This window comes from Opisthocomus hoazin, chromosome 3 (genome assembly GCF_030867145.1).
Source record: "Opisthocomus hoazin isolate bOpiHoa1 chromosome 3, bOpiHoa1.hap1, whole genome shotgun sequence".
Classification (NCBI taxonomy): domain Eukaryota; kingdom Metazoa; phylum Chordata; class Aves; order Opisthocomiformes; family Opisthocomidae; genus Opisthocomus; species Opisthocomus hoazin.
Window position 1 is genome coordinate 105,672,900 of NC_134416.1, and position 13,608 is coordinate 105,686,507.

The 13,608-nt window shown below is 41.3% G+C and overlaps 1 protein-coding gene across 3 annotated transcripts in view; it reads right to left on the reverse strand.

Annotated features, from left to right (window-relative positions):
- Positions 1 to 13,608, reverse strand: part of PIGN (phosphatidylinositol glycan anchor biosynthesis class N) — a 99,346-nt gene that overhangs the window by 14,067 nt on the left and 71,671 nt on the right. For 2 of the 3 annotated variants that reach the window (XM_075417153.1, XM_075417152.1), the window contains exons 20-25: positions 12,853 to 12,961; positions 8,672 to 8,774; positions 6,168 to 6,270; positions 3,968 to 4,054; positions 1,244 to 1,299; positions 592 to 667 (exon numbers count right to left, since the gene is read on the reverse strand). In XM_075417153.1, the coding sequence (XP_075273268.1) occupies positions 592 to 667; positions 1,244 to 1,299; positions 3,968 to 4,054; positions 6,168 to 6,270; positions 8,672 to 8,774; positions 12,853 to 12,961 (534 nt within the window). The remainder of the gene's footprint in view (positions 1 to 591; positions 668 to 1,243; positions 1,300 to 3,967; positions 4,055 to 6,167; positions 6,271 to 8,671; positions 8,775 to 12,852; positions 12,962 to 13,608) is intronic. The other variant, XM_075417154.1, reaches the window with a different exon arrangement.

A 13,608-nucleotide genomic window follows, 5' to 3' on the forward strand; every position in this document is an offset into this window, starting at 1 on the left:
TACTGATATTTTAGCAATTACCCACAAATTCCACGTCTCCCTCCCTCTTTGCCCCTCTACCCCTCTGGCAGATGCTTTACTCCAGTTAGAAAAGAGCTCCCACACCTTGCCTGCAAACAAGAAGTGCAATCCAATTTTTGATAGACTATAGAAAAATATAAAAAATAATATTCACTGTAAAATGACAACCTAATCAGTAGAGCATTCAAAGCTTGTACTTAATGTAATTAGATAGAACTAATAAAATATATATCCTCAACGTTCCTGTAGATATTATACTACAGGAAGCGCTTATAATTTTTTAAATAATTAAAGTCTTTTCAACGTTTTAAATTTCCTTTTTAATACAATAAACTGATCTAATGCAGTTAAATTATACTTCCATGCACTTTAGCTTCTCTTTTTTGGGAACGGAAGGATCTATCTCTAGAAACACTACAAAAGCTGGAGGCTTCACACATGGTTAAGGAGGCTAACGAGGCTCAAATACATATATATGTTTTTGTAAATTGCAAAGTAACAACTTCGTAGGAAATACATTATTTATTAAACAGTTCTTTCAGAAAGTTTCACTCCGTTAAGACTACTAACCTTTAGCAGCAGCAAGCCTCCCATCATGAAGGGACTGAACACAGTCAAAAAACAATAGACAGAAGCAGGATCAAAACTAGAGAAACATGAAAAAGACATTACAAGATATCCTTGAAATGGCCATTTTCCATTAAAAAAAACCAGAGTATTTAGTTACTCCTGTAACACACTGAGAGTATATACATTTTTAAACAAGGCTTCCAACTTTCTCTTCTCTTGCTCCAATATTAAATTCGCAAGGACAGTCTACCTCACTTTTCTTTCTCTACAATATTTCTCTGCTCACATCTTTCGAGGTGCCACGCTGTTGGCGAGCAGAACTCTCTCTGCTCACGCTGCCAATAACTTCTACTAGAAACTGAGATGCCCTCATAACCAATAAGCTCAGGCTGTTAAGGAAGATGTTACAGAGAGCAGAAACAAAATAAATTCTTATCATTATTCCACTGACCATTGGTTTGAGTCTGTTGCCCTGAATTTGCTAAATAAATTTATATTTTGTACGCCAACTGCAAGAAGACATTTTTTACCTACTGTAGGTGACCCTGCTTCGGCAGGAGGGTTGGACTAGATGACCCACAGAGGTCCCTTCCAACCCCTACCATTCTGTGATTTTTGTGCCCTGTGTCTCAAATCAATGAATAAACTTTACCTGTTCACAGAAGCTATGTTTCCGGTGCCAAAAAACGCTGTCACTATGAAGAAAACCTCGACATATTTAAGGAAAATACACCACAGAAATAGCTGCAGTAAAACAAACCCAGCATTTTCCCCCTTCAATCCATTTTACTTTCAAAATCCTATCAGCAAACTACAAGAAGCTGGCCCGCTACCACAGCTTTACACTGCATTAAGAAATCCAAAGCATTGCCTAGCTCTAGCCAAGATTTCGCAGATGACTACGTCAATTTTAAAAGACAGGGACTGCCTGGGTAAGATTTTACAGCCTGTCTTGAGGCCCCTGCCAGCGAGCTGCCACTTGTTTTTTCCGGGCCCCTACCTAGCAAGCCAGGGACATCCCAGGACGACAGTCCCAGCTGTGGGTTCACACACACACGCTTCTGCAGCGAGGAACGACACACGCACGGGTGCTGCACGCCAAAAGCCACGGCTTTACTGAGGAACTGACCGTGGAAGAGTCAGTTGGCTACGAGACAAGACTAAAGGCTCCTATGCTATCCCTGCCACGCGTTTGTCGTCCAAAAGTTATGCTGAGCCTTTCCATTGCCACACGGGACTCTGAGTTTTTTCTTTAATTGAGGGAGGGAGGACAACTCTGGCAGTATCTGTCTAGCTGGAAGGCTTTTTTTTTTTATAAACCCTACCCTTTTCATCTAGGTACAACGCCTGCTGTTATACAAGCCCAGCAAAGATCTTTTTCTGCCTCCTGAGCTCATTGGGGCCCATTATAGTTCACGTATCTTTATTCAAAGAACGGTTTTTAACAGCTTTTCTGCATCAGGCAGAGGGCTAGTCAGTGATGATGGCTGCTGCTGCCAGAGCTCCCTCTGGTCCTTCCGCTTCTGTAATAGCTCCTGCACCGAATCATTGAAGTCTCTGCATAAACAATTTGCTACCAACTGTTCAGCAGAATCTTTGGGATTCTGCATGCAGTATTTTGGAAGGATTAGGTCAGCATAACTAGAGAAATTATGCTTCCCGAGAGTATCACATCATTTCTAGTTTAGTAACACAGCAGCCTAACAGTGGAGCGCAGTTCCACCAGTGAAGATTTATACGAACAACAGTTCTGCAATAAAACAAGAAAAAAAAATACCAGTATCACATAGGTCTAATCAAAATGCTAAGCATAAGCAATCTGAATCTTCTTCTGGAAGATGGGGATATAATGTCCCTCAGCACACGCTGACTTTTGGGCCCTATATAGGAACCTTGCGACAATCTTAAGATACACAGCTGACAGTGTCACATTTGCAACGCGACTGCTCTAGCAGAAAAGGTTTCTCTTCCAGCACCACTATTTCTAAACATTAAACAGCATCTAAATTAAAAAATCCACAACATCTTCCAAGTGGGTATCATACCCGGTCTCTGCAAAGGAGACCTGCAAACTGTTTATCTTTTCAGGAGCCAAACAAAATACATTCAAGTGTTTTAGACTGAGATGAGATTAAAGTAGCACTACATTCAAGTGTTAGATTAAAGTAGTACTATGCTGGAGTTTTAAAAAATACAATTGGATTGTTTGATTTTTGTTTTGGCTAATTTTGAGCATCTGACAGACAGCAGTAGCTTTATTAAAACTTCGCTTATTTTTTGTTGAAATAGCAAAACAGCAAGTGAAATCAATAAATTTACTGCAAGGCATCTCAGCTGCTTTTCAGGTACACTCTGAAGCAAACACAAACGCTCCACACCTAGCAGATGGTTTTGCCTCCTTCCTCAGCGCTGAACTGGCTTCTTAATGGGGTGCCTGCCACGCTTCCTCTGCTGCAGTCCCCCACTCCAACAGCACAGACTCTGTGACTGGGCCCCACCTTCTCGCATTTGGTCATTCTACGAACTATAAAGCCTCTTTTTGCAGGAACCAGTATTGAGACAACTCCCTCCCCAGCTCCAGCTATGATAACTCACCTGCACTAGAAGCCTGGATGTTCTAGACCAGCTCATAATTTCTCTCCCATTTGCAAACCCACCACCCTTGCTGCCAAATACCTCTCACTTCACTGCAGTCCCACGATGGAAGAGAAAAACGACAACGTTATGAAGTCTGTACAATATTTAAAAAAAAAATAAAAATCAGCTGTAGTTTCAGTTACAGTAATGCAAAATAATTACTATGTTAGTGAACAAACAGCTCTTCCCTAGCAAGACCATATAATTTCTAATAGCAGAAACCACGCGTGATTCAAATAATTCTAGGCCAGATTCTGGGACCACGTTTCACTAAGAGTATGCAGGAACTTTCCTCCTCAACTACCTGGCCATGCCCCCTTAACATCTTCTTCCTAACACACTGCCATACTCTAAAAACAAGAAAAAGAGAAATATCAGCTTTTCCAGATGATTTGTGAAGGCTGAATGAATTCCCTCCAGCCAAAATGTAATAAAACAAACCTAAACTGAACAGAGGACTCCTTAGAAGAAAGTTCACCTCAACTGTAATGGTCACAAGTGATCAAACTTTTCAAAGTGGCCAAGGAGCCAGATTCCAAAACAGTGCGGTTCGTACTGAACTTTTTCACCACGTCATCAAAACCCATAATGTACGAGACCATTGGCTTTTGAGAACATGAGTCAAATAATCTTCACCAGTTTCTGTTTCCAGTGGCTACCAGGCTACAGATTTTGACTGCGGGGCCTTTTGAAACCAACCCATCTTTTCCCTGGAACGCAGCAAATGGTGAAAGGATACAAAGAAGAATGACCTGCGGACGTCGTCCAGGTGGAGCTGTCGAAACTGAGTTATATCAGTAGCACAGGCGAAGTTGAAAACAGCAAGCTGGGAAGACAGCAGAAGAAATCAATACTGACTATCAACTCATGTGCTTTGATAGAACCATCATATTTTTACTGAAATGAATGAGAAATAAACCTCCATCCCTATCAGCTGTGATTAGAGTAGTATTATGATGAGGACCGCAAACCTTTCCCACATTTTCATTATACTTTAATGAATCTGCCAGAAAGATTGTACAAGTGAACCGATCAGATGAACAGTGGAGCTTCTGCTGTTATCTACACTAAAAATGAACCTCTATGCCTTAGACTCATCATCATCTTTTTCATCATAAATTTTCCTCCTACACACACACACGCACTTCCACTGGTCACATGAGCATGTGGATAAAGACCGCAGAAATAAAAGACTGCAATTATCCTCAGCTGACTTGTGCTGTGTGTGAATACTGAAATATTCTGCATCTCCTCCACTCAGTTCTCAGCACTATACCACTTGACCTGAAGAGAAATTGTCTTCAGGGACTGAAGAGGTCAATGAACTTCTTTTCACTAGGGAAACAAAAAAATCCAAGTAATAGACATTCAATGCTGCTAACATTTTAATTAAACATAATCTCACATCATCAGAGAACTGAGCTGGATTCTCTAATACAAGATTTACTTTGTGGCACATATTAACAGGCATTCTAGAAAAGATTTTTCTAACCTAAAAATGGGAAGCAGGGGTAAGCGTTATTGCTTCTTTCACTTGAAACCGAAAGTCAAATGACATACAGGGAGTGACAACAGAAAACTTCATTACAGTTTACCTATGTCCTTTTCATTTGCATTTGATTAATAAAGTGTTCATCACTGTTTAATACTGCTTTCAGAGAATTCTGTTTTACAACAAACAGAGCAGAGTGGGTTCCAGAGTGGAAGAGAAAGTACATCCCACAGGCAACTGCTGTGCTAGAAACCTCTGGCTGCAGTCATGGCCTCACACTAAGTGTACATTTTTACATTTAGATTCCTTCTTGATCACTTCAGATGCTGCAAAACACGCTCACACAAAATATCATAACCATACGTAGTATAAATAAAAAGCGATTCCCATTTTCATTTCTGACAGTCAGCCTTGAATTGGTAAAGCCTGTTCTCTCTCCAGTTTTAAGCTGTCTCCCTTGCAGGAGAATGACAAAGCCACAGTATGTGTCAGGTCCGTGCTGCTGATGGCCTTGGCTCAGATTCCACCTCCCGGCACCTCTCCCTAATTACTACAGCCACAAAAGGAAGGAAAGATGGTACCACTGCTCCTCTTAGGAGCAACTCTGGCCACTCCCATGCATCCGTACCCAGGTCCTCTGTGTCCTGCACCAAGGACCAGGTGTTTGGGAGAAGCAGGGAGGGCTGTGCTGCACACCCGCCTGGCTCCGAGCACCCAGACAACTCCAGCCAGCACCTCAGATCTAAGCGAACCTCCGGCACAGCCACACCTGGTTAAACCCTTGACCTCATCTAAAAGCTAAGCAGCAGTGTGAGCAGCATGGGCTTTCACAATTGCTGACAATATACTAAATTTCAGAGTGAAAGAACTTGCATTGATTACAAAGCTCCCTCTCCAGACAAATCCGAGAAGGTGCTAGTTCCAAGTTAACTATCTAGCTCCTCGTCTGTCTAATAAGAAATAAAACTCTGTCCTTGAAAAAAAAAAAGCCGAAGGACAATGCCAGACTAAGATTTCTGGTATTTTCTATGGGTCATTTCAGAAATCAGATGATTTTTCAGCCTCTCACGCGTGACTCTGCCATCAGAATAACAGAAGTACAGGGACATTGTAATTCCTCTAAAGAGTTACTGTACCTTTTGGTGAATTAGCACTACACTTGACGAACGGCTTTGTAGCCTACAGAACATACCACTAAGTCAAACCCATTTCCTGCATTCCTAGAAATGGCTCTGATGTGGAGTATCTTTAATAACATAAATTATAAATCTCTCTTACAAGCTCACATTCCTATTTCATAAAACAGCTGATACCGGCTTCCCAAACGTAAAGAAATGCAAAGTGTCGCTCTGTGAAAACCACTCAGAATATTTATTATATCCTCAAGGGGAAAAAAAAAAAAGATAAGGCTGACAATTAACCTGATACAGCTATCTGGAGTTGTTACCTTTGGTTTGCGTGAAAGACCGTAGTACTGCACTGCTTCTTGCTCCATATTTATCCACACAAACATCAACCCAGACAGCACCAGCGGAAACAGAGCTTCATACCTGAGCAGTAATATAATAATCATAGTAAGTACAGTCACTAACAACTATTTAACATCAAATATTGACCTGTTTCTTTCCTTTTTTTGTTCACACAAATAATATACCAAAGACCTAGTGGCATTCTGCCCTTCTCTCCCCATTTCTGAGGGAGAATAGACATTTCTGCTTTAATTGTGTCCACAGTTGGTTGGTTGAAGTTTACAGCCATATAGTAATTAAATTGTAAAAGTAGGAGAAGCAGAGACTGCTTCAGCTTTGTCATGTTGTGCACCCATTTTTTCATTCGATGGCTGCCACACCATTGGATGAGTGCCCTTTGTGTCACGATTAATTTTAACAAAACTGGAATAAAATTAAAAAGAAACAGGAAAAAAAGAATCACTTTTGGCACCCATTTTCTGCAAAACGGAAAATTTTGTAATGAGAGCCTTTTGGAACTGAGAGGTTATGGTCCAACCCAGACAGTGACTAGAAACTGTGTCTCTTCAGGACCTAATCACACCAACTCACTCTGGTGATCTCAGTCTAGTCCCAAGGAGAGAGGCATCTGTATAATAAAAAGAGCATTACACTTCACTGAAGCCAAATGTCATTTTCTGTGCTATATACCCATCCATCACAAGAGCAGCATCAAGTCACGCTCTCACCAAGGCCCCTAAGCTGTTCTAGCTACACTCCTGGTCTCCCACAGCACTCAAACAGAGCAAACTATGAGTGTACTTATGTGAGAGATTAAAGCCCCCAGACAACTTCAGGGTGCAGATTGTCATTGGATAATATTAGTTTCTCCTTGCCCTCCACATCTCAGTTGCACTTCATGGTGCCTCTCAGGTATTTTTTTTCTTTCAGGATAAAGTTATAATGCTGACATTGACTGTGACACTAATACTGATAAAATGGTAATATTTTTCCTTTTTTCCTCCCTTGGACACACACCTCTGACTAACAATAAGAAAATCATGGCAGTTAATCTTGGTATTGTTTCTGTTGTGCCTCCTCAGTAATGTACAAAGCAGTTTCAAACTGGAATAAAAAATTTTGCATAGACATTTCTGCTTTAATTGTCAGAATGACAAGCAGTTAAACATGAAGACAACCTTAGCTGGGTTATCACTAACAAAACTACCTACAAACCACAATGGTCCACACTTGCCTACTCACTGGCTGAGTGACAACTAATTGCATGCAGCCACGCTCTTCAGCTGGCTTCAGTAATTTCACTAAACTGCACCTAGAGAGGTGCTGTAATTACCCGGGCAATGCACTGGGTTATCATTACATCGTATAACAGAGGACCAAGTGCCTTGTTTTTGCTACAACTGGTTGTATTGGGGGTTTGTGGGTGTTTTTTTTTTTTAAATAATTGCTCCAAAATTTGTTGGTCTATTTGAAGACTGTAGGAAGTCAGCAGAGAGCTGTCAGCGTTTAAGTGGTCTGGTACGGGGCCAAAATACCAAGAGGGAGGTTATCAGCCTCAGAGAACAACACTCCTGCTTCATCCAGTAGCCAGGACAGGCTAAGCAGGCTGAGTGTAAGCGTGTGTGTGTGGACAGGCTTGGGATCAAAATCCTAATGGGGAAGTGGGAGGAGGGGGAGGCAGGAGATTAAAAAAAAAGTGAAATACTTAATCTAAAATGAGAGTACGCACAAGAAGCAGCTATTGCAAAATGTCTGCTGCAAAATATTTCATTCTACCTAATTTTCCAGTGTAATTAAATCCAGAGGGTAAGTGGGAGTGGAGGCAGAACGAATGGTTCCTATACTTCCCATTAATTATGCTCTTAAGAGCTACCAAGTCAGGGGGCGGGGGGGGGGGGGGGGGGGAAGAGTTGACTGGCAGTGTTTACTTAACTTACAAGCTCTGAGTTCACATCTTGTCTCCAAAAAGAAGCAAGCCCTACTCTTTTTGCGGACTAGCATCCCTTTGAAAAAAAACTGCTTCCACGAAAGTCTCTCTGAACACCATTTCCCCTCATTTTAGGGCTACCTGTTTCTTGTCGCACATGATTTAAGCCACAAGTAGACACCAGTGCTGAGCAGCTGGGAAAGCAGCAATTTCCTTTTGTCAGCAAGCAGAAAAGCATATGACAAAACAACAGCAGACATAAACTAGACCAGACTTTCTAATTTTGGTGCAAGATTGTTGAATACATACCCTTCCAGCCACTGCTCGGGATAGCTGCAAGGAATGTCAACAAAGCAGCGTTTCTAATACAAGGAGGAATATGGAAATTCCTCTAAAATTTTCTTTAGGAAACTAAGCAAGGAGATAAACAGTGAGGCTACAGCTGGAAGCAAACGTTTCACCTTTAACAGAACTGTTCATGAGATTCAGCAGTTTCACATTTAGCCCTTGATTTTCATATGTAAGACCAACCCAAACAGACTCAGAAAGAAGTACCCTGTGCTGAGGAGCAGGTAGGTGGACATCAGGGAGAGCAATATGCTGAACAGGCGCTGAAAGAGAAGCGTGGGGCTCAGTAATGGCAACACTGAGGAAGAAACTGCAACGAAAAGAGATCCGTCAGTCACTACACGCAAAATGTTTCATCTTCGGTAAGCAGATCGCAGTCTTCAAGTCTTGACACTTTATGTACAGAAATTCAATACTGGTCATATAGGCCCTTCTGTTCTCAGAAGTCACTTTTCCTACAGAAAACCCAGTGTTTGGAATGCTTAATATTAATTAAAAGTCATTTGAGTTCTCTATCTTGTTAATTCCCTGGCCTTCTGCCTCACAGCCTTTGTAATTTCTCATGAACCGGTGTTAGTAAGTCCTCAAGCCGTTGCAGAAGCACTACTCCAAAAACAGTGAAACTTGACTGTTTGATCAGTCATCTCAGAACCACATACCATGGCCCTGAGGACCTCCAGCAGCGCAAAGACTGCAGTTTTGGAGCCACTGCTCCACCGGATTAGATTAGGAAACCTGCCACATTTTGAGGTGCAACTGAAAATACTGACAGTAAAGCTATAGAAACTATCAACTTATTAGCTTCTCTACTTGAAAGTTTTAAAATAGGACTATTTAAGGAACTACAGGGGACCTATCTGTTGATTCATGCCTCTTGCCTTCAACTTGTAATGCATTCCTCTATTGCAGGTGTGGGATCTTAAGACCTGCATGTCGCTCCTTAAGGCAGTCCATTGCCCAACCACCTGGTCATCCCAGTCCTTGATGCCCCTTAAAGAGACTCCTCTAGTTGGGAAACTTCTGCAGCGGAGGACAGGGCACAACAGTTTGCAGGAGGTGAGGAAAGCTGGGAAGAGAGTAAATGGGCTACTGGAAGAGTGAGTGAGGAGGAAGAAAAGCAGAGGAAAAGGGGTCAGTGCTTGAAGCAAGGAAAGGGAGAAGGAAAAGCATTGCTGTGATTTAATCTTTAAACCTGTTTTTCTTAATATGAGAATTGTATGCATTTATAAAGATGTGCACTAACAACCAACACTGGTGTGATTCTTCATTGTGGTATTGTGCCCTCGCATTACAGAATCAAAGACTGCATCAACAGTAAGTCATAATTAACCACTCTATTAAGGAACAGAAATAAAACTGTAATATATGGAAAGTGCTCACTTGTGCTTGTTGTCATAGCATAGATTAGTATTTATAGTAAATATATCAATGAAAGAGAGATGAGGCTGTTTCTAAAACCTGTAAGTCAGTGTGTTTAACTTCCTGGCTTTCAGCCTTGGCCACTGCTACAATGACAGAATAAGTGACTTCTTCTCAAGGCTGCTCCAGCCTTTCAGCATCACTTGTAGCCTTCTATACTTAAAAAAGGCCTGACCCAAGGAGGAAATCCAGGGATCTCGCCACAAGTCAGAAGGGCTGGACAGAAATTCAGCGTGGCAACCGGCCTCTGTGAATGACACTCAACACATCAGATGTGCATCATACTGAGTGCAATTACAGATGAGAATAGATGAGTGGTTGGTAGGTGATAATTAGCCTCTCTCCTCCATCTCTGATGTGACACATCAGACATTTATCATCAAAAGACCTGCAGGTTTCTGGCTGCCCTATACAAATCTCTGTATGTGTCCCCCACACACAGCTGTGACACCAAATTCCTCAAAAATTGTCAAATTGCTATGACAGATTTCCACTGGTGAAAGCTTCAGAAGACAACATGCATTCATTTAGAAATATGTGCTAACATAAGGACAGTTCTGAAGAACACGGGAAGCAGCTGGATTAACTTTATGCCTCCTGGCTTTACCTCTGTATTTGTGGTTAGCATACACTGGACCACCCATACACCTTAACAGCCAAAAGCCAGCTGGACACAGACCTGCAGGAACCCACCCATCACTAATTCATTTGCCCAGTTCTCCAAAAACCAGTCTTTCTTCAAAAAAAAATAATTTAAGCCTAAAATAAAACTTTAAGCAAGGTAGGCTTCATAGTGACCAGAATGTATAGCTGGGGGTGGGGGAAACAATTTGCTAGAAAACTTCAGAAGTCTCATTATCATAATAATAATACTCATATCATTATCATTATGAATACTGATAACTGTGTGTTTCTGGTTATATAAATACACACAGAAGTGCAAAAGGAGAGTGCAGTAAACAACACTGTCATTCTTCCACATCTAAGCAAAAAGATGAAGAGGACTTTGACCACCTGTAACGCCACCAACCTTGGAAAAGCTACAGCAGACCTTCGTACCTTAATTCTTCAGGTGTTACATTTGTGGTACACACTAGTGACAAGGCAGATGGTAGCTGTGGTTATGGTAGTGACAGGGCATTTCTCTCCAACAGAAGTACTGAGGACATATTGTTGGGTGCCTTAGCTTTTTACCTGCTTAGTTTTGTGTTTAATTATGCAGAGCAACTTCAGCAAGTACATAAAGCTCCTACCTTGTATATTATATTCACTTAAAATTATTACTTACAGTCTGAAAGACTTTGCTAAAATATTCAGTACTATTGTGGCAACAAGTAAACTTCTTGGCTCCATACAGTTCACTGTTAGTTTTATTTTTATCATAGAAACATCACCCACAGCAAAGACAATTTCTAATACACTTTTTCCTCATAACTCTAGCCCTCTCTGACTGCCCAACCCACCCCTTAGATGAAAATTGTCTTCTCTCGCCCTTACAGAGGAAGTAAAGATAACCTTTACCCTCAGTTCCTGCTCCAGTAAGCCAAGCAGGACATTACTGATTTCATCGACTTCACAACTGCAAGGAATTCCTCCACACAGAGATCCCCACTTAGCTTAGCAGGCTACAAAGAGTTAGAATCACAGAATCACAGAATGGTCGGGGTTGGCAGGGCCCTCTGTGGGTCACCCAGTCCAACCCCCTGCCCAAGCAGGGTCACCCAGAGCAGGCTGCACAGCACCACGTCCAGGTGGATCTTGAATATCTCCAGAGAAGGAGACTCCACAGCCTCCCTGGGCAGCCTGGGCCAGGGCTCCGTCACCCTCAGAGGGAAGAAGTTCTTCCTCATGTTCAGACGGAACTTCCTCTGCTTCAGTTTGTGCCCATTGCCCCAAAGCATGATGGAAAAGAAAATGCTCCAAAGAAAACTACATTACAGAGAGAGCAGTGCTCACACACCCTCTGATCACAATCAGCTGTATTAGTCTTGAATCCAACTGCTCCAACAGAAGCAGGATTGCTAAAACTGACAAGATCTGCTTAAGTTAAAAGGATGTCACCAGTACAGGAATGTAAAAGGCATCCAGCAACTAGATAAGAGTCGTAATTCTTCTGTTAAGCTACGTTAAATTCCTGGTCTTGCCTTTTAGCAAAGAGCTGCTATCAAACTTTGCATGGGATATGTTTAACTCTAAACAAATCCCACATGCCAGATCACTCAGGGATAAACAATGCTTAACACTTTCTAATGGAGCCCTACAGTAATTATTTTATAGATGAAACATGAAAGGTATTGCTTTACTGTATTGCATATCCTCAGTGATAATTACATTTGCCCTGTTTACTCATCCTAAGATTTTAATTTTAGAATGGTGAAAAATCCCTAGACTTTAAAAATTATTTTTTCTTTAATAATTAGGTTCTAACAGATATCAAACACACATTAGCATTATTAGTTCACAGGTACATTGCAAGGCAGCTCTAAAAAATACTTCCATACCCCAAGGGTCTCCACCATCAGCTGCAACTTCAAGTTTCCACTGAAATACAGCAGCAACCTTTCCTGGCTTCCCTATGCTTAACTGGATTGCTTGCAGAACATATCTCACTCCACCCCCATCTGGCTCCAAGTGAAACAAAAAGGGAATTTATACCACTACATGCCTAAAAGGGGTCTTCAAGATATTCAGAATATTCAAAACAAAATGATTTACAAGTAGTTTTATCTAAGTTGTTTGCATTTTATTACAAACCTACAAAGGAGTAATATTTGAGAAGACTTTGTTACACATTCCTCAGAACACGTCACTTAAGAAAGAATAGTGAACACATGGAAGAGCTACTACAAGTCAAATAAAGGAATCTGTGCAAAAGTAGTATTTTAATAAAAAAAGCGTCACTGTCTCCCACCCAACCCCAAGCCCCACAAACTATCAGCACACAAGCTTGGGAGGGAAGATGTTCTTACCTAGAGTTATCCAGCTAATAAGTTGATTCAACACAGGCAATCCCTCTTTGTTCTTAAGACTGTCATGGGTACTGCTGACAACATATGTTGAAAGTGCAATACTGAACATCTAGAAAGAAGAAATCAGATAATTCAATACATAATTAATGCATGGATCTCAGCCATCCCATACTAAATATGTAAATATGCCTTAGAGTTGCATAAACACCTCATTGGAGTCAACGCAACAGGAAGTCTGATATGTAGTGTCGAGTATTTCTAGCTTTCTACAATTTATGCTTTTTAGAACTTCCTTCTGTTTTTTTTTTTTAATTATTATTAATTTGTACTATTTTTAAATAGTTTAAACAAGAGCCCTGGATCACTGATTTGACATGATACGCTCTTTGACAAGTGTAACGACTTAAACACCCACGTGAACCACTGAAAACACACGTCCCCAGTTTTTCAAGGAGCATTTCTCCTCAAACAGTGACCACGAAGAGCTAGCAGAACCTCTGGCTTTGCTGCAGGATCAGGTACAGGGTGCTGGGGAAGCACAGTTAAGGCGAGAGCTCTGCATGGGCAGCACAGCTCCTGTAAGGAGAGAGGGCAGCAGCAGAACAGATTGGAGGTGGATTTTAAGAGCTGGAAAGAAGCTGCAATCTTAGCAGATGAAATTGTCTGAACCACCTCAAAAACAGGCCTCTAGCTTGGAGAAGCAGTGAAGCTGAAGAGGGGTTTTTTTTCTTGACTAATTCAAGAGACACCATTCAG